Source organism: Chanodichthys erythropterus, chromosome 11 (assembly GCF_024489055.1).
Source record: "Chanodichthys erythropterus isolate Z2021 chromosome 11, ASM2448905v1, whole genome shotgun sequence".
Taxonomy (NCBI): domain Eukaryota; kingdom Metazoa; phylum Chordata; class Actinopteri; order Cypriniformes; family Xenocyprididae; genus Chanodichthys; species Chanodichthys erythropterus.
The window spans coordinates 4,057,410-4,082,176 of NC_090231.1; the positions used below are offsets into that span (position 1 = coordinate 4,057,410).

Here is a 24,767-nt window from a genome sequence, read left to right on the forward strand (position 1 = left end):
ATGGAGCAAACTCTATATTTCATTCTTCTTCTCATTGGTGAGTGTGTTTGTTGTTTTATTGATGGTTTATAGTTTCATCAGGTTTGACTCTGTTATGAAAAGCATTAAATCAAACCCTCTCTTTCACAGCTCTCTGCTCCGTATCTGAATGTGTTCAGCGTCAGTATTACTTTATAAACGTGACGAAGAACTGGACTGAAGCTCAGAGATACTGCAGAGAGAATTACACAGATCTGGCCACCGTTGACAACATGAACGACATGAACGAGGTGAAGAGAGTGATTGGGAATTCGTATGGCTGGATTGGGCTGCAGAAGACGAGTGTTGATAAATGGCAGTGGTCTTCAGGTGATCCTGCGCTCTATCTGAACTGGGCTAATGGAAAACCAAATAATGGAGAAGAGAGGTGTGCTGTGATGAAGAATGGACAATGGCATAATGTGTCATGTAGCAACAGCCAGACCTTCATCTGCAACAACAGTGAGTTCAACTTTTTAAAATTACAACCATTAATTTATAGATGCACCATATAGCAAATATAACGACTCCAGAACATTTACTTCTGATTAGAAAAAAAAAAAAAAAAACATGACTGTTGGTTAAACTCACTTAGTTTGATAAATTGTGATTTTGCATAATTTGCATAATTTTAGAAAAAAAATAAAAAAATAAAAAAATAAATAAAAATCTGTGAACTGAATTTGATGACACTACAGTGGCTAACAGAGAAGTTGACTATTTTTCATAATAAAAAAAATTATAAAAACATACAAAACCATTTCCCCCCCCCAAACCAACTGTTGTAGTATAACCATCAAAACAGTGATGTGTGAACTGAATTTGGTGACACTACAGTGTGTAACAGTGAAGATATTGACTATTTTTGTAGAAACACTTTCAGGTTTTGCTCTTTGCAGACGGTCCCTTCAGCTCCTGCACATAGAGATCAATGTATTTTGTACGTAACGGAGGAAGACTTGTTTTGAGGAAAATTAGGTTGTAGCTCGTTGTCTACGATTGTAAAGAGATGTTATTGTGTTTTAACAAAGTTTAGCTCATGAGTTATTGATCCAGGAAATCTGAATCTGTGAATATGTTGCCAACTTTACTGAACTTATCCGTTCAGGTGTCTTTCACTGACGTCAAACCGTGTCTTGAACTAAACACTGAACAGATTTCTTTATATTTCAGTCTCAGTTCAGAATCAAACTCTATTAACTGCTCCATTGTTAATGTACAGAGCTGTCTGAACCACTGCCTGAGGGAAATTAAACAGGAAGTGTTTGTCTGAACTCACAACAGGTTTTGTCAGAAAACGCAAAAGATTAGAAATATATTTTTTCCTTCCATCCCAATTTTTTTCACCACCATGTCCCTTTAGGAGCTCCGCACATTTGCATATCTTAAGTGAGAAAAATATATAAATAAAATTTAGGCTATGTGTAAAATAATAATAATAAAATGTGTAAAAAGAACAATACACAATCCTTATGTATACTGATAAACTGTTTGCAGATATTGTCTTCATCAGGTAGTAGGTCAATTAGATTTTAAGACAGATTACAAAACTACCACAAAAATAATAATTAAAGTAAATGAATTAATTGACTCACTGTATTCCAAATGAGTAAAACAGATCAGAGATGTATTATTACTCTCATCATCAATATTCCTCCTTTTCAGATATCTGAAAAATGCAGCAAATGAATCTGAACTCTTTTATCTTCAATCGTGGAGGTCTGAGCAATCGGGGTCTTTTGTCTGGTGCACATGATGTTCAGACCCCAGACAATATATGATTTAAATAATGTTTTAAACACATGTAGCCTACTATTTTGAACACTTTTATTATTATTATTATTATTATTATACCTCTATAGTGATTTTATAGTAATCTATAGTAATTAATTATAGTTATTGTAAATTCAGTTTAAAGATGATCTAGTCAACGTTTCTCATTTTCATTCAAGGAGATATGGAGAATGAATGGCATATGCTTTAGTTTAGTGGAAGATTTATGTCCTCTAGTGGAAAAAGATGTTTAAAATGAAAATGACACACTGTAATGAGCACTATAACCAGCAGATGGCAGCAGAGGACACTTGTTAGCTCATTTCCCACTTCCTAATGTAGTTCTTTTCATGTTTCGCTTTTGGATTTATTATAATATATATATAATAAGTGATTCATGCTAATCACTAAATAATGCATTAAATACTTTCAAATGTTTGTAGATTATTTAAAAACATTAAATAGGCAGATTTTTAAACATTGCTTTAAAAAGGATGTGAAATGAAAAGAGCTCTTTTAAACTGATCTTTAAAGCTGCTGAAGCACTCAGACAACACAGACTTGTTCTCTTCTTCTCCTCTGTGTTGCTGCAGGTCTATTAATCTTCATTTACTCTACAGCACTTAATGCACCGCTCTATTCTGACAAATGCTCTATTGTCCGTCTGTTGCTGCAGTTATCACTGTCAATCACAGCAATTTCAGGAGTGATTTGTGGAGCAATGGAGCAGATTCACTCCTGTAATTATATTTTTTCTTGTCAGTTTTCATTCAATTTATGAATTACAGTGTAGTTTGTGTTCGCTCACTATCTTATCCAGTGCAATGTGCATTTGATGAGGAAAACTGTGTGATAATATTAGTGATTCTCATTTCTTTAACCATAAAACTGGCATTTTGGAGATAAATGGGCTTTATTTCTCTCTTCAAAACGACCTCTGGTGTGTGATGATGAACTATGAGTTTTTATTTATTTATTGTATTCTTTGCACTGTTCTGAACATTGATATTTTATGTTCAACAATAGATATGTGTTTATTAAGGACTTACAAATGATTTTAAATCAATTTATTTTCATACATTATGATTTAATGGTGATGAATGTGTCACGAGGTGACAAAAATTCCAACTGTCAAGGCGGAACTAATGTTCGCCACGATTGCCTCCCGCCAGACCAATAACAACGGAACACCGGGCTAGTTCCGGTTTAGCGAAAAACCCCCGCGAATAGGGTGATTAGCGGAAATTGCCGGCAGCGGTGCACATTGGGACACGTTGCCCTTAGGGTAGGATAAAAGGAGAGAGGATGCACTAAAGAGGGGGCCGTTTTTGGGGACTGTGAATCTCGGAGGAAGAGTGAGCGGTGGAGAAGAGGAAGTGGGGCTGGCAAACAGGCACGGCATTGTGAGTTTGGGAGAAAGAGCACGTCGACTCAACAGGAAGGAGGAAATCGCTGGACAGTAAGATCGTTTGTGAGAGACTGTGAGTAGTTCAATCGATCTCCATCCTCTCTCTTGTTTATGGGACTCCCTGATGTGAATGCCAGGTCAGAAATGGGCGACGGCCATCTATATATGTATTTCCCACTGAGTGTTGAATTGCAGTGATGTGATGCACTGTTTTGATGTGTGAAGTGTGAACTTAAACTCGCCGGGTGTCCACTACTTACGTGAGTTTTCTGTCACGTTCTAAGACGTAAGAAGAGGCTAACACTGTTGTAATCCACAGATATTTGAGTGTACTATCTGACAGCCCATTGTAAAGAGGAAGTCATACCTGAATACTCACCTGATTGCTTTGCAGTGAAGCTTCTCTAGCTGCGTTCTGTCTGTCATTACTGAAGAAGAGGATTACGTATATGTGTATTCACCTATCTGCTTTGCAGTGAACTTCTCCTATTGTAAGCTCTGTGTTTGTCAGTACTTCAAGAGGAAGCCATACCTGAATACTCACCTGACTGCTTTGCAGTGAAGCTCTTCCAGCTGTAAGTTCTCTGTCTGTCACTGCTGAAGAAGAGGATTACGTATCTGTGTATTCACCTGTCTGCTTTGCAGTGAACTTCCCCTATTGTAAGCTCTGTGTCTGCCAGCCCTTCAAGAGGATTTCATATTGGAATACTTCCCGGGGGGGGTGTCACGTGGCTCTGGCGAAGATGGCTGGTTGATTGATTTGCTCTGACTACCTGCACACAAAAAAAGTTATTATACCCCTGTAAACTCAACTAACTCCGATCAAAACTGACAATTTGAACATGTCCAAACATCTTACTGCAAAACAGTGTGACATTTTTACCAGAGCGCGAAAAACAGGATCAGAAAAACCGAAATCTCAGGCCGACCCAGACCTGGCTGCCATGGCGGACACATCGGATGTGTTAGCTGAACTAAAAACGCTGAGAACGGAGCTCGGAACCAAATTGGACGGCATTGAAAAACGATTAAGTGAAGTTTCATCTAGGGCTGCACGATTAATCGCATGCTATTCTCACGCGCATTTCGTCAGTAAAGCCGGTTCCCTGATTACCGCTAAATCGCCATCACCTGCTTTCAAATGAAGCGGCATTTAATAGACAGAGCCGTAGATCACTGAAAAGCCACGCAATATCGCGTTCATATCGCAGATGAATCGCCTGCGATAATGAACGCGATATTGCGTGGCTTGTCCGTGAACTACGGCTCCGTCTATTAAAAGGCGCTCCGTTTAAAAACAGGTGATGGCGATTTAGCGGTAATCAGGGAACCGGCTTTACTGACGAAATGCGCGTGAGAATAGCATGCGATTAATCGTGCAGCCCTAGTTTCATCGTCCGTTAAAACATTAGAGAACAACTTGACAGAAATTAAAACTGCGGTAATATCCAACGAAAAAAGAATTGATGACGCGGAAGACCGCATCGCGGCGGCGGAAAGCCGACTGGATACAGCTGATTATTTCATCACCTCAGCATCTAAACGTTTGAATCTTCTGGAGGCAAAGGTTGACGATTTAGAAAACCACAGCAGGAGAAAGAACCTCCGACTGTTCGGCCTCCATGAAGGTGCAGAAGGCTCAAGGCCGCTCATGGATTTTATCAAAGACATGCTGCCTCGGTGGACGGACACAACACCTGACACGCCGTTCTTTCTGGAGCGGGTTCACAGAACGCTAGCCCCAGCCAAACCTAACCAACACAGACCCGTTCTTATCCGCTTTCTTAAATTTCAGGATAAAGAACTGGTGTTTCGGTCTACAAGACGCAGAGAAATCACCTACGATGGAACGAGGCTATTTTTCTCCGAGGACTTCTCAGCTGAAACTATGCAACAGTGCCGGGAGTTTAACAATGTCAAAAAGCTGTTCGTTGATAAAGGGATGTATCGTGGATTCCTCGTTCAACCGTGTAAACTGCGGATTCTGCATGACAAAAAGATTTACTTGTTCTCATCTCCCAAAGAAGCCGAGGAGTTCTATCGCAGCATTGGCTAAACTGTCCATGTGAGTAACTGTGGATTGGATTTAAGTGATAAACGCTTGTTAGGGTATAGATACTGAGCTTGCTAAGAATGTAGAAGACTGAAAATTTCGAATTTGCCTTTTTGCTTTGAAAGCCATGTTATGTTAACTTTTGCATAAATATGTTTGTTACACCATCAGTATTATATTTTCATGCCTTTACATTGTTAGTCTTTGAATTGACAAGGTCATTCCTTTTTTTTTTTTTCTTCTTTCTTTTTAGTGTAAATTTGTGTGCTTTGAGTTTTGAGCACGATTTCACTGGTTATTATATGTCTAGAGTTCGTTCAATTATGGGCCTGCCTTGTCGTTTGGGGACAGGGCTCGTGCCAAAAGGGAAAGGGGGTGGGAGGGAGACGGGAGTTTGTAGTTCTGTTCAGTGTACTGTATTTAATCTTTTAGTTTTGAGTGTACAAATGGTCGGTCTGTATAATTCAAGCACCACTGTAAAATGGAAAATGTATGTAAAGTGATAACATGGAATGTCAAAGGGTTAGCCCACCCTATCAAACGAGTTCTTACTTTTCTTAAGAGAGAAAAAGTTAATATTGCCTTTCTGCAGGAAACCCACCTGTCTGATATAGAACATCAAAAACTTAAGAGAGATTGGGTGGGCCAAGTATTCTTTTCTAGCTACACAACTCAAAAAAGGGGAACAGCTATACTCCTTCATAAAAATGTACCTTTTTTAGTTAAAGAACAACAGAGTGATAAAGAAGGAAGATTTATTTTAATCAAAGGTACCCTGTATGGTCAAGACATTACTTTAATGAATATCTATGCTCCCAGTATAGACACTCCAAAATTTATGAGCAACATTGTTACTTTATTCAATCAATATTGTACTTCTCTTGGGCTATTAGCAGGGGATTTTAATTGTTGTTCTGATGCAAATTTAGACAGGTCCACATTTTCAATGTGTAATTACAATTCGTCTAAAGCCCTAAAATTGGCCTCCAGTGAAGTAGGCTTAGTTGATATATGGAGAGAATTAAATCCTGGATCTAGAGATTATACATTTTATTCAACAAGACATAAATCATATTCACGCATAGATATGTTTCTTTTACCACAAGAGTATATTCCTTTTGTAAACTTATGTACTATAGGATCAATCCTCATATCAGATCACGCACCAGTCTATCTTAATCTGTCTATAGGTCAAGGTTTACCTCAGCATAAACACTGGAGGTTTAATTCCTCACTACTTGATAATAATGATGCATGTAGTAACATTAAAGAATGGATTAAATATTATATAACTGATAATGCTGCCTCTGATGTTTCATCAGCGGTTATGTGGGATGCTGCAAAGGCAGTTATTAGAGGGAACCTGATATCTTACACATCTGCAAGAAAAAGGGCAACAAAGGAGCGTATGATGGGGCTAATGTCAGAACTCTCTAAATTTGAACAACTTCATAAACGGTATCCTTCAGAAGAAAATTTTAAAAAATTACAGGACATTAGAAACCAATTAAATATTCTTCAGACTGAAAAAACTAAGAAATTGCTGTCCTTTACGAAGCAGAAGTATTTTGAATTTGGGAACAAACCTAGTAGATTATTGGCTCACCAACTGAAGAGGGAACGTGCAGAACGTACAATTAAGGTAATTCGTAACTCTAATGGCCAGCTGACTTATGATGCAAAATTAATAAATCAAGCTTTCGCTGAATTTTACAATAAGCTTTATTACTCTGAGAACCCATCTGATTCAAATATACAAACTTTTTTGGATTCTATATCTTTACCATCACTGGCAGAGGAGGATAGGGTATATTTGGATGCTTCACCCACCTCAACTGAAGTACAAAAAGCTATCAAATCCTTGGCATCAGGGAAAACCCCTGGATTAGACGGATTCCCTTCGGAATTTTATAAGGCATTTTGGCCTCAACTTGAACCCCTTTTTATGCCAATGGTGAATGATTTCTTTGAGAATGGCAGTCTTCCTGAAACAATGAAGACTGCCATTATAATCCATAAGAAAGATAAAGATGCTACAGAATGCATATCGTCCAATTTCGCTACTTCCAGTTGATCTTAAAATTATATGTAAACTTCTTGCAAGCAGGCTTGAAAAAATTCTCCCCAATCTAATTTATCCAGATCAGACGGGTTTCGTAAAAGCCAGATATGGTTCAGACAATATTCGTAGACTTTTAAACATAATTAATTATTCAAAATTGAACAACTTACAAACACTAATAGTATCCCTTGATGCTGAAAAGGCGTTTGATAGAATTGAATGGAAATTTTTATTCGCTGCATTAAAAAAATTCAATTTGAGTGATAAATTTATTTTGTTGATTAAAAACTTATATAGTAATCCCTTAGCAAAAATTTGTACAAATAATTTAATGTCTGAAGAAATAGTATTAAAAAGAGGTTGTCGACAGGGGTGCCCTCTTTCCCCTTTACTATTTAACTTAGCAATTGAACCTCTTGCTGAAGCTATACGAAGTAGAGATGATGTTTCAGGGGTATGCATTTCAAATACTGTTCATAAGATCTCATTGTACGCAGATGATATTTTATTATATTTAACTAAGCCCGACCAATCTGTCCCTGCAACACTTAGTATTATAAATGATTTTGGCAGTATATCAGGTTACAAAGTTAACTTGACCAAATCTAATGCTTGCCTATTATCCTCTTCAATTAGCCAAAAACTTTATAATATATCACCCTTTACTTGGAGCCAGACTGGTTTTAAATATCTGGGCGTGGTGATAACGTCTAACCTTGAGGATCTGTTTAGCAATAACTATCTTCCGTTAAATAAAAAAATAAAGGATGACTTAGAATATTGGTCTCTATTGCCCATCTCTCTTTTGGGAAGAATCAATGTGATTAAAATGAATGTACTGCCGCGCTATAATTATCTTTTTCAATCTCTACCATGTTACTTAAATAAATCATTTTTCAAAACTTTAAATAAGCAGATTAGCTCCTTTTATTTGGAATAACCATCCACCAAGGATTGCTCTTAAAACTTTATGCAAATCAAAAGAAAATGGGGGCCTAGGGCTTCCAGATGTTCAATTATATTACTGGGCCGCACAAACAAAAAGTATCATAAGTTGGGTACATTCTCGAGAAAATGCACAATAAACTGATATCGAGAAACAAGCCATTTACCCAGTGTCGTTAACATCATTACCCTATATTAATAATATCAAACGGATAAATGGCTGCGTAAATACATTTGTGATTTATAATATAATGAAAGCCTGGCAGGAAATCAAAAGATTTTGCAGTTTGCACTCAAAAATCTCTGTTTTGGCACCTTAAATCTTTTTCTGAATTAAAAAGTGAATTTGATATCGACAATAAAGATTTTTACAAGTACTTACAACTTAGACATTTGATAAATGATCTTCTTGCAAAGGGTCATATCTCAGTGGAACTATCTAAATTGGATAATATTCTAGAGAACACGTCAATACTAAAGGGAAAAATGTCTGAGATATATGCAATTTTAAGAGATCAAGCTGTATCATCATTAACTTCATTAAAAAGTGTATGGCAAAAAGATTTGGGTTATTTTGATGACGATCAGTGGGATATTATATACAAAAGTGTTTTTTTTTTCATTCTCTAGTAACAAAATAATTGAACAAAATTACAAATTTATACAAAGAACATATTTGACCCCAGTTCGCCTTAGTAAGATATATTCTGGCGCATCCCCTTTATGCAATAGATGTAAAACACATAGGGGCACCATTATGCATATGTTTTGGAACTGTGAAAAACTAGATGAGTTTTGGGATTCTGTACATGAGTTCTCTGGGATGGCCCTGGGGAAAACATATCTCAAGACTCCTTTAATATATCTTTTTGGGGTGGACTTAAATCAAACTTCAGACTCTGTATTTATAAAAAGGATAGGTCTGATTTCTTATGTATCTAAGAAATGTATATTACTGAATTGGAAAAAAGAACAACCACCAACATTTGAATTATTTAAACAAATTATAAACGACACACTACATATGGAATATTTAACATACAGTTTAAAAAACAAAACTCACATTTTCTTAGAGAACTGGAATATTTTTTTGAATCTGTCTTGAACCCTTTGACCCTTTAATTTATTTATTTTTTTATTTTTTTATTATATCCATCGCTTACACATTGACCATTCATGTGCTATTACTTTGTTTTAGTCTATTTTACTAATACAAACTGGACCTGTTGATGTATATGTTACATTTGTATACTCTGATACTGCTTAATGTACACTAATTGTATTGTTTTTGTTGTTATATTGTAAACTGATAAATAAAAAAATAAAAAAAAATATTGGAATACTTCCCGGACTGCTTGGTAGTGGAGTTCCTCAGCCGTCAGTTTTCTGCCTGTCATCTGCAGAAGAAGAGGAGTACGTATCCAAAACACGTACCTTAACTGTTCCATCACAGACCCTCCGGTCGTAAGTCCCGACCCGTCCTCCCCCTGGGAAGAAGGGAGTACGTCACTCGAAATACGTACCTGAACGGTCCTACAGCAGTCTCCTCCCAGTGTGAGCCCCGACCCATCTCTCCCATTTGAAGACAGCGAAGCCACTCACCAGAGCACCCCCCTATATCGCACTCTGTGGGTCTCCGGCGGGTCCGCAGGATGGAACGACCCTGCCCAGAAGACTCACCATTTTTAGATTCCCTTTTTATACTCAATAAAATACGGTGTTACTTGAAGCCTTGTCTGTCGTCCTTGCCTGGCCTCTGTCCGACTCCCCAAGGGTGGTACGGGTTTTAGGGGTGGGTGCAGCCTGAGTGGCCTGCCCCGTGACATAATTTGGCGTAGTCGGCAGGATTCCACCTTGGGTTGAGTAGACAGAGGCGGAGCAATGGCAGACGAAGATGTACCGGTGGGTCACCCACATGTTATGCCCATCTTTATGGGAGCCCCTTGGGCCCAAAAGTATGGAGGACCAGGTTCAGAACTCAGCTTGTCGGCGTGGAAAACTCAAGTGGAGTACTTGGCGGGCCTCCAAGAGTTAAACGCTACACAGAAGACCCAGTTTATTTTAAATTCACTCGAAGGTGACGCCAGGAGAGAAGTACAAGCGGCGCAGGAAGCAACCCGAGCCACGGCCCAGGCTATCCTTGACTTTCTAACGGAGCAGTACGGTGACAAAACTCCTGCAGCTGTCCTCCGGACGCAATTCTTTAATTGCAAGCAGGGACCTCGGCAGACCATACGTGCCTTTGCTTTGCAATTGCGAGAACAATTGTTTTGGCTGAAGAAGAGGCAGGACCATGGGCTTGGAGAAGGAGAGGCCCTCCTAAAGGACCAGTTTCTTTTGGGGTTGCAAGATGGCCCAATACGTCAGAGCCTCCGAATACAACTTCGTCGCAATCCTACTCTGACGTTTGATGAGCTACGCCAGGAAGCTCTGGCCCTCGAACAGGATCATGCAGATACTTCAGATCCTTCCCACTGTATGGTCACCAATGCTGCCAGTAGTCCCCTGCCTCTTGCTCCGTCCGACTGGAAACAGGCCTTACGAGAAGAGTTGAGAAGAGATGTCCGTGACCAGATGACAGAGCTGTCTAAAACTTTCCTAGAAGAATTACGCCGAGAACATTACCGGCACGAGAGCGAGCATACTCCGAAGGTAGTCGATTCCCAGTGCGACGTCCACCCCGGTCATCCGGGCTCCGTTTCCAATGGGACGAACAAGGACATCCCATTTGCAATGGCTGTGGCGAACCAGGCCATTACGTCTGGCAATGCAGCGCACACCGGGGATCGCAGGGGGGTTTTTAGAGTCTCCGGCCACTGTGGGTCAAGTGGTTGGGACCCCCCTAATCGACCCCTCTCCATTGGCGGCCAGGAACTGTCTAGTCGAGCGCTGCCCTCTTGTGGTGGTTCAAGTCAATGGGACCGAAGTCCAATGCCTCCTGGATACCGGTTCCCAGGTCACGCTGTTCTCCGAAAGCCTGTCTCGGGAGTTATTCGGGGTCCAGGGCCATTCGGCCGCAGATGCCCCTTGGTTAACCCTGCATGGGGCAAATGGTTTGGACATTCCGTATGTGGGCTATCTGGTCACAGACCTGGAGGTTCATGGGACCCTTGTGCCTCAAAAGGGAGTTGTGATCGTACGGGATACATGTCTGGGAGCTCACCGTGCCCTACTGGGGATGAACGTCATCACGGACTGCTGGGAGGAGTTGTTTAAAGCGAGACCCACCCCTTCGGCTCCGAGGGAGGAAAAACGGGAATGGGAGCGGATCGTGGCCGATTGTCGCCGGGTCTGCATGGCTGATGCCCAACGGAATCGAGAGAATGTGGGGAGAGTGATGTGTCGTTACGTCGTTACTGTCAGTCCCGGCCGAGAGCGAGGCCATTATCTGGGCCCGCCTTCCTGCCCAGCTTCACAGGTCCCAGGAATGGATCCTGGTGGAGCCTCACTCAGACTGCCAGGCTGTGGAAGTGGCCCGGGGATTGGCTTCTGTCCGCCGGGGTCGGGTTGCCGTAAGACTGAGAAATACAAATCCCTATGCAGTGGATCTGCATCGACACCAACGTCTGGCTCAGGTCACCATGGTAAGCCTCCAACAAGTTCACGAGGAAGGAGAGTTTCGTTTCTGCCAGGTGGGCCCAACGGTAGTGGAGGTGGCCTTGGCACAGACCGAATCCCCTGCAAGCAGAAAGGAGAAAGCGCTGCCGGCCCACCTTGCGGGGGAGTCCTTACGAGGTGACGGTTTGGAAGAAGGGCAGGCCAAGCAACTCCGGGATTTCCTGGTGAGATGGAAGCATCTCTTCTCCGCACATGATGAGGATTATGAGTGGACAGACATTGTAAAACACCAGATCCCTACTGGAGATGCTCCTCCGAGCCGGGAACGCTATCGTCCCGTACCCCCGACTCTGTATGCTGAGGTTCGTACCCTCCTACGAGGGATGCTGGAGAAGGGTGTTATTCGAGAGAGCAGTAGCCCGTGGGCAGCACCGATCGTCCTCGTTCGGAAGAAGACCGGAGCATGGCGATTCTGCGTCGATTATCGGAAGCTGAACCATGTTACCAAACGAGACGCTTTCCCCCTGCCGCGGGTTGAGGACTCCCTGACCAGCCTCACTCGGGCCGCCTGGTATTCTACCTTAGACTTGGCTAGTGGTTACTGGCAAGTTCAAGTGGAGGAAGGAGACCGGGAAAAGACTGCCTTCACCACCCCCTTTGGCCTCTTTGAGTGGGAGCGTATGCCGTTTGGTCTGTGTAACGCTCCTGCTACCTTCCAACGGCTCATGCAGCGCTGTTTGGGAGGCCAGCTTATGGACACCACGCTCGTCTACTTAGACGATGTCATTGTGTACTCTCCCGACTTTGAGTCTCACCTCCGACACCTGGAGCAAGTATTCCAGTCTTTGGAATGGTACGGGTTAAAGCTACAGCCCGAGAAGTGCCAGTTGCTTAGGAAAGAGGTAAAGTTTCTGGGCCATCGAGTCAGTGCGGCTGGGATTGCGGTGGACCCCGAAAAGGTGTCGGCCGTCCAGGGAGTGGGCCGCGCCGAGGACAGTGCGTCAGGTGAGATCCTTCCTGGGATTCGTGGGATACTACCGGTGGTTCATTAAGGACTTTGCCAAGATCGCTAAACCCCTGAATCAGCTGCTTGGAGGCTCGGGCGGACCCGGGGTTGAGGGTCCCCTACCATCCCATGGGACCCCGCCTGTGAGTTGGCCTTTCAGAAGTTAAAACAAGAGCTGCTCCAAGCCCCGATCTTGGCCTATGCTGACTTCTCCCAGCCCTTTACGCTCTATACGGACGCCAGTAATCTGGGATTGGGGGCCGTACTAGCCCAGAAGCAACAGGGGGAAGAGAGGGTCATCGCCTATGCGAGTAGGAGTCTGCATCCAGCTGAGCGTAACGATGCTAACTATAGCTCCTTCAAGCTTGAGCTCCTTGCTATGAAGTGGGCCGTCAGCGAGAAGTTCAAGGATTATCTGTGGGGAGCGAAGGTAGTCGTGGTTACGGATAACAACCCGCTGGTCCATCTCCAAACTGCAAAACTGGGAGCCGTCGAGCAGCGATGGGTGGCGCAGCTGGCCAACTATGACTATCACCTTCAGTATCGGCCAGGGAAGGAGCATACCAATGCCGACGTACTGTCTCGGCTCATTGAGGGTAAACCCTTGAGATCTACTCAGCCTCGGAATGTAGCAGCGGAGGAAGGACTTATGGTGGGGATTGTAGAGGCCCCTGGGCTCCGAAGGGAAGGAGTTCCCTTGAGTTGGGGTTGGGACCCCCAATGGTGGAAGGACCGACAGGCAGAGGACCCGGTTTTGGCCCAGATACAAGATTGGCTGCAGCGAGGGACTTGGCCAGAAGGGGGAGCACGACACGGGCAACCCTAAGGGGTGAAGCAGCTCCTGGGATAACGGGAGAGGCTCTTTCTTAAGGAGGGAGTCGTCTGTCGAATGTTACAGGACCCAGCACTGGGGGAGGAGGTATGTCAAATAGTGGTGCCTGAAGATCAATCCCAAGCTCTGCTCCAAGCTTATCACAACCACCTGGGACATCAAGGGCAGGAGAGGACGACCTCATTGGTGCGGAGACACTTTTACTGGCCGGGGATGGAGAAGGCAGTAAGGATGTTCATTGCACCGTGCCCACGCTGCATTCTCTTCAAGACCCGGAGAGAGGTACGAGCTCCACTGGCCCCCATTCAAGCTAAAGCCCCACTACATATGGTGGCGATGGACTACCTGACGTTAGGTCGGCCCACTGACCTCATCCAAAACATCCTCATAGTAACAGATCTCTTTACGAAGTACGCATGGGCCATTCCAACTAGAGACCAGACCGCAACCACCACTGCCAGTGCCCTTTGGAAGTCAAGTCAAGTCAAATTTATTTATATAGCGCTTTTACAATTGGTAATTGTTTCAAAGCAGCTTTACATATTAGAAGCACAGAAAAAAGGGAAGTGGTTAAAAATAAGCTGTACAAACAAGCGTGGTAATATGTAACATATACAAGATGGTGCTACATTAAGCCAATGTCGGCTGACTCCCAGGGGTGGAAAAAACCCCCTAGGAGAAAAACCCAGCGTGCTAACACTGGGAAAAAAGTCCTAGGAGGGAAAAAACCCCTTGGAAGATATATATAAAATGGATATGGAGATCAAAATCTGAATTATACATTTTATTATAGAGATTAAAAATAGATTATATATAAATATATGTAAGCGGATACGGGGATTAAAAATCAGAATTATACATGCAGCCAGAACTGGATCTGTAGGCCCATTGTCTCCTGGGCTACATTGTAGGCAGGTCCAGACACAGGTTCTCCATCTGATCTGGATACGGCCTGGATCCAGCACCCGGCAAACCTCAGGATAAGCAGAGAGACAGATATTAGCGTAGATGCCATTCTTATTCTGATGTACAGGTATATCTAGTGTTATAGGAAATGTTCTCGGTTCCGGCCGACCTAAGTATTGCAGCGTAACAATCCTTTAACGGATTTGAAAAATGTTAATGTATTGATAATGTGTTATGTGTATGCAAGAGCAAAGAGATGTGTTTTTAGTCTAGATTTAAACTGACAGAGTGTGTCTGCTTCCCGAACAATGCTAGGAAGATTGTTCCAGAGTTTAGGTGCTAAATAGGAAAAGGATCTGCCGCCTTCAGTTGATTTTGATATTCTGGGTATTATCAACTGGCCTGAATTCTGAGATCGCAATAAACGTGAAGGACTATAATACATTAAGAGCTCGCTTAGGTACTGGGGAGCTAAACCATTTAAAGCTTTATAAGTAAGTGGCAAGATTTTAAAATCTATACGATGTTTAATAGGGAGCCAATGTAATGTTGACAGAACTGGGCTAATATGGTCATACTTTCTGGTTCTAGTAAGAACTCTAGCTGCCGCATTTTGGACCAACTGTAGTCTGTTTAAAAGCCGAGCAGAACAACCACCCAGTAGAGCGTTACAATAATCTAATCTTGAGGTCATGAATGCATGAACCAACTGTTCCGCATTTGTCATTGAGAGTATATGTCGTAATTTAGATATATTTTTTAGATGGAAGAATGCGGTTTTACAGATACTAGAAACATGACTTTCAAATGAAAGATTGGTATCAAAGAGCACACCCAAGTTCCTAACTGAGGACGAAGGTTTAATGGAGCACCCGTCAAGTGTTAGAGAGTATTCAAGGTTTTTTCGTGAGGAAGTTTTTGGTCCAAAGATTAGGATATCAGTTTTTTCTGAATTTAATAATAAGAAATTTCTTGTCATCCAGTTTTTAATGTCAGCTATGCATTCTGTTAGTTTTGTGAATTTGTAGGTTTCGTCAGGGCGCAAGGAAATATAGAGCTGAGTATCGTCAGCGTAGCAGTGAAAACTAACACCATGCTTCCTAATTATCTGTCCTAAGGGCAGCATGTACAGAGTGAAAAGCAACGGTCCTAGTACTGAGCCTTGTGGTACTCCATATTGAACCTGTGATCGATACGACATCTCTTCATTTACTACTACAGACTGATAACGGTCAGATAAGTACGATTTGAACCATGCCAAAGCAGTTCCACTAATGCCAATATAGTTTTCAAGTCTTTTTAAAAGAATGTTGTGATCGATAGTGTCAAAAGCAGCACTGAGATCTAATAACACTAATAGAGAAATACAGCCACGATCGGATGATAAGAGTAGATCGTTTGTAACTCTAACGAGAGCAGTCTCAGTACTATGGTATGGTCTAAATCCTGACTGGAAATCCTCACAGATTCCATTTCTTTCTAAAAAGGAGCACAGTTGTGTTGAAACTGCCTTTTCTAGTATCTTTGACAGAAAAGGTAGATTCGAGATTGGCCTGTAATTTACTAAATCTCTCGGATCTAGTTGAGGTTTTTTAATAAGAGGTTTAATAATAGCCTGCTTAAAGGTTTTTGGCACGTATCCTAGTGTTAGAGATGAATTAATTATATCAAGAAGTGGACCTACGACCTCTGGAAGCATTTCTTTCAGTAGTTTAGTCGGAATTGGGTCTAACATACATGTCGTTGATTTTGATGATTTGATAAGTTTAGATCATTCTTCCTCTCCTATAGCGGCGAATGATTCTAGTTTTACCTCAGGGACACTACAGTGCACTGTCTGAAGCGAAACTGTAGACGGTTGCATGTTTATAATTTTCTCTCTAATATTATCAATCCTGCAAGTAAAGAAGTTCATAAAGTCATTACTGCTGTGCTCTATGGAAACGTCAGCAGTTGAATCTCTGTTTCTAGTTAATTTAGCCACTGTGTCAAATAAATACCTAGGATTATGTTTGTTTTCTATTAAGAGATTTGAAAAATAAGTAGATCTAGCATTTCTTATAGCCGTTCTGTACTCAATCATTTTTTCTTTCCACGAAAGGCGAAAAACTTCTAGTTTTGTTTTCTTCCAACTACGTTCAGCTTTTCTCACAGCTCGTTTTAGAGCCCGAGTGTGCTCATCATACCACGGCGTTGGATTAGTTTCCTTAACACTCTGAGGTCTGAAAACGCGCCGGCGCGTTTTGCAGGTTTTTTTTCACATTGCAGCAAAACAGACTTAAAATACTCCGTCATTTTTTGTCATAGAGACATAAGTAATATATCAATTGAAACTATAGAATATCTTCTTTTATTTATATACACTCAAAGTAAAAACAAAATGTTGTGCTTTTTGTAAAATAAAGAAAACTAACATGATGCGTGATCTCTCCTCTCCCTCTGAACGAAGTCCAATCTGATAGTTCTCAGAAAATGAACTGTAACTTAGTGAATACTAATCACAGAAAAATTAAACTTATGTCTAAAAAAACGTTAAGATGTCAGGTTTTAAATCATGTAAGTCAAATCGAAAACAAACCTTCTGTGTTTATGTAATCTGTATTAAAAGAGAGCCATGTCAGAAATCCGTGTTTCAGCTCATTATCCGCTAATGCGGCCACACCCACGGAGCCAGCGCTATTCAGACGCAAATTCAGGCAATACATGCATTCATTGTCTCAATCGTGTATTTATTGTCTTGAAAAGTGTTTATCTGGATGTAAAAGTCATGGTTAGCGATCTCTAGAAGACATGCAGTTAGTTCCTGTTTACTTTTCTTCTATAGATGAATTTTAGATGAGTTTTTGTTTCATTAGCACCCTCCGGCTGCAGTATGTATTGGAAACTCCATTCATGGAATAGCCTCTTCTTCTTTTAGATGAATTTGTGGACTAAAAATGCACAGAGCGCCCTCCGACTTCAAGGATGAATTGAAAACACCAGCGCTCATAGTAATGACAGTGAATATTAAATAAAAATAACTCCTCTGTATAGAAAATTGACATAAGCACATGAGAATCCAATATTTCTCCAAATGTGCATGCTTTTAAACTAAAAGCCTATATTCAGACTCTTTGCATCACAGAAATACATTATATTTTAAAGTATAATATAAAACCATTACTTTATATTGTAATAATATTTTTCTGTATGTTTCATATATCATTAATGAGCTTGAGACATCACAGAAGGTTTTTTTCACAGCCTACCTGACTGAAATGCCTCATTAATATGCAAGTCATTTCAGCTCATTACTATCCAATTCTTTTGTCTTCTCAGGTGAGAATGGCCCATTATTCAGTGGTTATTCACGCCTCCTCGCATACTGTGTTTCTTGGCAAAAAGTGTCTTACAAAAACTAAATCAATATATTGTTTTATATGAAGGAGTAGGCAGCATAATTTTTACATAATTTTGAAGCAAAAACTCTAGTCTACAACCTCCAATACCCTAAAGTCTTATGAACACAGATTTATTATACTTTTTTTGGCCTTATTTCAGTGACTTAAGTTTTTTGTTTTTTTCAATAACCACGCATAAATGTTATTCCTTCAAAAACACAAACATGTACATACATGTTCCTCACATATTATTGTAGCCTAGTTTGTGCTGAATACAGTGTAATGACACTTTTGTCATTTATATGTTTATGAACAACTGAAAAAAGCACAAATGTCAGGGCATGTCAAAACTTCTCCAAGCCCCAAATCAGCCTCAGACTCCAGAGGGTTAATCTTCTTTAGACGTAAAGGAGCAACTGCATCTAATGTGCTGGAAAAGAGGGAGCCAATAGTTTCTGTTGCAGCATCGAGTTCTTCTAAGTTGTCAGGTATACTAAGGCGATGAAACTGCTCGGGGAGATTATTTATAAAGCAATCTTTAGTGGTAGACGTGATGGTTCTACAATATTTATGGCTGGGTGGTGGTTTTGTAGCCTTGGCTAATTGTATTATACACAAGACTAAATAATGATCTGATATATCATCGCTCTGCTGTAGAATTTCAACAGCATCAATATCAATTCCATGCGACAGTATTAGATCTAGGGTATGATTACGACAATGAGTGGGTCCTGACACGTGTTGTCTAACTCCAATAGAGTTTAAAATGTCTGCAAATGCCAATCCAAATGCGTCTTTGTTATTATCTACATGGATATTAAAATCACCAACAACAAGGACTTTATCCGCAGCTAGTACTAACTCTGATAGAAAATCAGCAAATTCTTTGATAAAGTCAGTATGGTGCCCTGGTGGCCTGTATACAGTAGCCAGCACAAATGTCAACTTACATAATGTTACATAAAGCACCATCACTTCAAAGGAATTATATTTGAAATTCTTTTGAATGATTCTGAATATATTACTATAAATTACAGCAACACCTCCCCCTTTGCCTTTCTGTCGAGGATTGTGTCGATAATCATAACCTTGAGGACTAGATTCATTTAAAGTAATGTAATCGTCTGGTTTTAGCCAGGTTTCTGTCAAACACAGCAAGTCTAGTTTATTGTCTGTGATAATTTCATTTACAATAAGTGCTTTTGAAGAAATAGATCTAATATTCAGTAACCCAAGCTTTATCATTTGTTTATCTGATTTATCTGTGATTTTCATTTTTTGAACATCAATTAAATTTTTACCCTTAAAAGGTTTCGGAAATTTTTTGTATTTACTAGTTCGAGGTACAGACACAGTCTCTATGTGATAATATCTAGGTGTAAGTGTTTCTATGTGCTGTGAATTATCTGAGTTCTGTGACGTGAGGCGGCTAGCAGACGGTCGGTTTAGCCAGTTTGTCTGCGTCCTGATCTGGGCCCTGGTTTGTCATGTTTCAGCTCTAAGACTATTTGCCAAATGTGTTCCAGCCCTTTGGATGTCCAGAAGTCCTTCATTCGGATCAGGGTCCAAACTTTGAGTCCCGGGTCATCAGAGAGCTGTGTCAGCTATACGGGTGCAAGAAGACCCACACAACACCGTACCACCCCCAAGGGAACGGAGGGTGTGAACGATTCAATCAGACCCTGTTGGGTCTGTTAGGGACGCTGGAGGTGGAACAACAGGGTAATTGGATGGCAAGTCTCCCGGCCGTAGTCCAGGCCTATAATAACAGCGTGCATAGCACTACTGGATATGCTCCGACGTACCTGATGTTCGGACGGCATGTACGGTTACCCATGGACTTACTGTTGGGATCCAGCCCCGCAGAGGAGGGGACTAGCCTAACGGAATGGGTGAGCAACCACCACCAGCGCCTCCATTTTGCTTATGAGCAGGTTTCCTCCCGAATTGAACGAGCTGCGTGGAAGAACAAAAGATTATACGATCGGACAGCTCGTGAGGCTCCCCTGCTGCCGGGAGAAAGGGTCCTGGTTAAAGACAGTCGGCGCCAGGGAAAGGGAAAGTTAAGTGACCGTTGGGAGCCCCGACCTTACATGGTCCAACGACAACCCCGACCTGACCAGCCCGTGTACGTCCTTTGTCCTGAAGGGGGAACCGGCCCAGAACGGGTATTGCATCGGAACCTGATCCGCCCTTGCCCCAACTACCCAAGGCCTGTAGACACCATCATCCCCACCGAAGAAAGAGCCCACCGAACCCCGATGATAGGTTGGACGGTGGTCCCAAGGGGACCGGCCATTGAACCTGAGCAAGCCAATTTCCCCTCGCCCCCAAGACGATCCCAGCAGGATAACCGAGGCCAGCCTCCGGCACGGTACGGAGACTGGGTAGAGCCATCACGTTCTAGGGACTAGAACGGTTGGGTGGGGGGGTATGTCACGAGGTGACAAAAATTCCAACTGTCAAGGCGGAACTAATGTTCGCCACGATTGCCTCCCGCCGGACCAATAACAACGGAACACCGGGCTAGTTCCGGTTTAGCGAAAAATCCCCGCGAATGGGGTGATTAGCGGAAATCACCGGCAGTGGTGCACATTGGGACACGTTGCCCTTAGGGTAGGATAAAAGGAGAGAGGATGCACTAAAGAGGGGGCCGTTTTTGGGGACTGTGAATCTCGGAGGAAGAGTGAGCGGTGGAGAAGAGGAAGTGGGGCTGGCAAACAGGCACGGCATTGTGAGTTTGGGAGAAAGAGCACGTCGACTCAACCGGAAGGAGGAAATCGCTGGACAGTAAGATCGTTTGTGAGAGACTGTGAGTAGTTCAATCGATCTCCATCCTCTCTCTTGTTTATGGGACTCCCTGACGTGAATGCCAGGTCAGAAATGGGCGACGGCCATCTATATATGTATTTCCCACTGAGTGTTGAATTGCAGTGATGAAGTGATGTGATGCACTGTTTTGATGTGTGAAGTGTGAACTTAAACTCGCCGGGTGTCCACTACTTGAGTTTTCTGTCACGTTCTAAGACGTAAGAAGAGGCTAACACTGTTGTAATCCACAGATATTTGAGTGTACTATATGACAGCCCATTGTAAAGAGGAAGTCATACCTGAATATTCACCTGATTGCTTTGCAGTGAAGCTCCTCTAGCTGTAAGTTCTCTGTCTGTCATTGCTGAAGAAGAGGATTACGTATCTGTGTATTCACCTGCCTGCTTTGCAGTGAACTTCTCCCATTGTAAGCTCTGTGTCTGCCAGTCCTTCAAGAGGAAGTCATACCTGAATACTCACCTGATTGCTTTGCAGTGAAGCTCCTCCAGCTGTAAGTTCTCTGTCTGTCATTGCTGAAGAAGAGGATTACGTATCTGTGTATTCACCTGTCTGCTTTGCAGTGAACTTCTCCTATTGTAAGCTCTGTGGCTGCCAGTCCTTCAAGAGGAAGTTATACCTGAATACTCACCTGACTGCTTTGCAGTGAAGCTCCTCCAGCTGTAAGTTCTCTGTCTGTCAATGTTGGAGAAGAGGATTACGTATCTGTGTATTCACCTGTCTGCTTTGCAGTGAACTTCTCCTATTGTAAGCTCTGTGTTTGTCACTCCTTCAAGAGGAAGCCATACCTGAATACTCACCTGACTGCTTTGCAGTGAAGCTCTTCCAGCTGTAAGTTCTCTGTCTGTCATTGCTGAAGAAGAGGATTACGTATCTGTGTATTCACCTGTCTGCTTTGCAGTGAACTTCCCTTATTGTAAGCTCTGTGGCTGCCAGCCCTTCAAGAGGATTTCATATTGGAATACTTCCCGGACTGCTTGGTAGTGGAGTTCCTCAGCCGTCAGTTTTCTGGCTGTCATCTGCAGAAGAAGAGGAGTACGTATCCAAAACACGTACCTTAACTGTTCCATCACAGACCCTCCGGTCGTAAGTCCCGACCCGTCCTCCCCCTGGGAAGAAGGGAGTACGTCACCCGAAATACGTACCTGAACGGTCCTACAGCAGTCTCCTCCCAGTGTGAGCCCCGACCCATCTCTCCCATTGGAAGACAGCGAAGCCACTCACCAGAGCACCCCCCTATATCGCACTCTGTGGGTCTCCGGCGGGTCCGCAGGACGGAACGACCCTGCCCAGAAGACTCACCATTTTTAGATTCCCTTTTTATGCTCAATAAAATACGGTGTTACTTGAAGCCTTGTCTGTCGTCCTTGCCTGGCCTCTGTCCGACTCCCCAAGGGTGGTACGGGTTTTAGGGGTGGGTGCAGCCTGAGTGGCCTGCCCCGTGACAAATGCACTGAAAATAACTATCATCTTTTCTTCTCTGTAATAAACGTTCTGTGTTGTTTTGTCAGTCAAAATTAAAACTGTTGGATGATATTCTTCATTCTCTTTTACAAACAATTAAAGATAATGTGAATTACAGTATTTACACTGTTTTCTTCATTTTTAATTACAGTGTTCAGTGTTTATTATAAGCGGGTTGAATCCACAGCTCAGTTCTCACTTCATCATGAGACTTTCAAATAAGATACTCTTTTACTCAACTAGGTTTTTTTTCTCTACTCACACTACATTTTTGTAAAATAATGTTAATTTTACTCTCAGTATTTTTTTTAATACTCTTTCCATCTGATGACAGGTTTAAACACTCATTCTGTTCACCTGTAGGTGTCGTTATTATCAAAATTATGCTCCTTTTTAAATCATCATGATGTTCACAAATGTTACTTCATGTTAAATCTTTAAAATAATCCTGAAGATATTGAGAAGATTCAATATATCATCAGCGGTTTCTGATGTTTCCACTGCTGTTCCTGTTCACATCAAACCATAAAGCAGTGTAAGAATAAAGAATAACTTTTTTTTATTTTAATTTTTTATTGTTTTTCTTAAAGTGAGCACAGGACTCGTCTTTGTCAATCAGACGAAGAACTGGAGAGACGCTCAGAGTTACTGCAGACAGAATCACATTGATCTGGTCAGTGTGAGGAACCAGAATGAGAATCAACAGCTTCAGCAGTTCATCAATGATAATCACATATCTGATGATGTCTGGATCGGTCTGTTCAGAGACTCATGGCAGTGGTCAGATCAGAGTGACTCCTCATTCAGATACTGGAAGTCTGGTGAACCTAGTAATGGACATAATGAAAACTGTGCAGTGATCAGAGTGCAAGCTCCAAAAGATTGGAATGACGTCCTTTGCAGTGATTCAAATCCTTTTGTGTGTCATGAAGGTGAGCAGATCCTCACAAACACACACAATCCATCCATCACCTCCAGATATCTTAAAGGGTTAGTTCACCCCAAAATATAATTTCTGTCATTAATTACTCACCCTCATGTCGCTCCAAACCCGTAAGACTTTCATTCATCTTCAAAACACAAATGAGGATATTTTTGATGACAGATGTCAGATTTCCTTCCATTGACACTTCCAAAACTCCATAATGAGATCGGAAAACTAATCCATATAAATTAAGTGGTTCGTCCAAATATTCTAAAGAGAAGAGAATCAATCACTTTATATGACGAACAGATTTAATTTAGTCTTTTACTCGCATGTAAACATTGATCAGCGAACATAAGCAGAAGCTCAACCTAACATGCTCAAACATGCTGCGTAATGAGGTTCATTCTCGTTTGAGTTTCCAGAAGAGGATTGTTCTTTGTGTGTTATACATGTTAGGTTGAGCTTCTGCTTATGTTCGCTGATCAATGTTTACATGTGATTAAAAGACTAAAATTTTGGAGTGAACTAACCCTTTAAAGTTCAATGTCTGACATGACAAATTCCTCCACAGTGTTTGTTCTGCATGTTGTTTTTGATCAGTCTCTCTCTAGTTTCTGCTTGTGGTTTGTTTTGTGTCCAGAAAAACTGATTCTGATCAAAGAGAATCGGACATGGTCTGAAGCTCTGAGATACTGCAGACAGAATCATGTGGATCTGGTCTCGGTTCATTCAGAAGAGATTCAGCGTCGTGTGATGAATGTGGTTAAACGGGCGTCTACTGGGGCGGTGTGGTTGGGTTTACGTCACTCCTGCACTGTGGGCCTCTGGTTCTGGGTGAGCGGACAGACCGAGTGCTATCAGAACTGGGCTCCAGGGAACGGCACAGGAGAGGACTGTGAGCGTACAGTGAGATCTGGAGCAGTTCAGTCTGGAGGAGATCAGCGCTGGATCAGCCGTCCTGAGACTGACAGACTCAACTTCATCTGCAGCAGAAATTAAGAGTGAAGGATTCGTTTGTGCTGTTCTTTCACTTTCATTTTGCCTTTTTCTATCTTTTTTAAAAAATTGGCAATCACTTTTTGTTCTGTTTTAATCAGATAATGTGCTTATATCAGTACAATGAAATTAATTTTAGAGTATAAAATACCAGTGTGCACTATATATGTTTTAAAGACCCCATGAAATCAAAATGAGTTTTCATCTGTGGCTTTTAGAAACATTTGGAAATTGCAGTCATTCTCTTCTGGAAAAATGGCTCAATATTTTAACACAGACTGTTCAATCAAACACACTTACAGTCAACTAGACATTAGAAGATCATGATTCAAGGATTTGGCATAAATCATATTGACTATTTAAAAGAAAATCAAAGTAAAGCACAATCACATCAGTTGATTTCATGGGATCTTGGGATTCTGGTGGTGTGGATACTTTCTTCTACTCCTGTTTCTAGTCATATCTTTATAAATTACTTGTGATTTGTGAACATCAATATGACTTAGTGAAATGAAATATGGTTTATTCTTAAAGAAAAACTCAAAGATGAGTATAAAGTTTCTTGCAACCTGTAATTCAACAACACCAGCTCAAATAAACTTATTTACA

General features: G+C 41.7%; 1 protein-coding gene across 1 annotated transcript; it reads left to right on the top strand.

The window, feature by feature from the left end:
• LOC137030630 (macrophage mannose receptor 1-like) lies at nt 1-24,767 on the top strand. Its single transcript, XM_067401049.1, has 4 exons — nt 1-37; nt 130-480; nt 22,825-23,166; nt 23,803-24,767. Exons 1-4 carry the CDS (start codon nt 1-3, stop codon nt 24,159-24,161), a joined length of 1,089 nt encoding a protein of 362 aa, XP_067257150.1. The 3' UTR covers nt 24,162-24,767.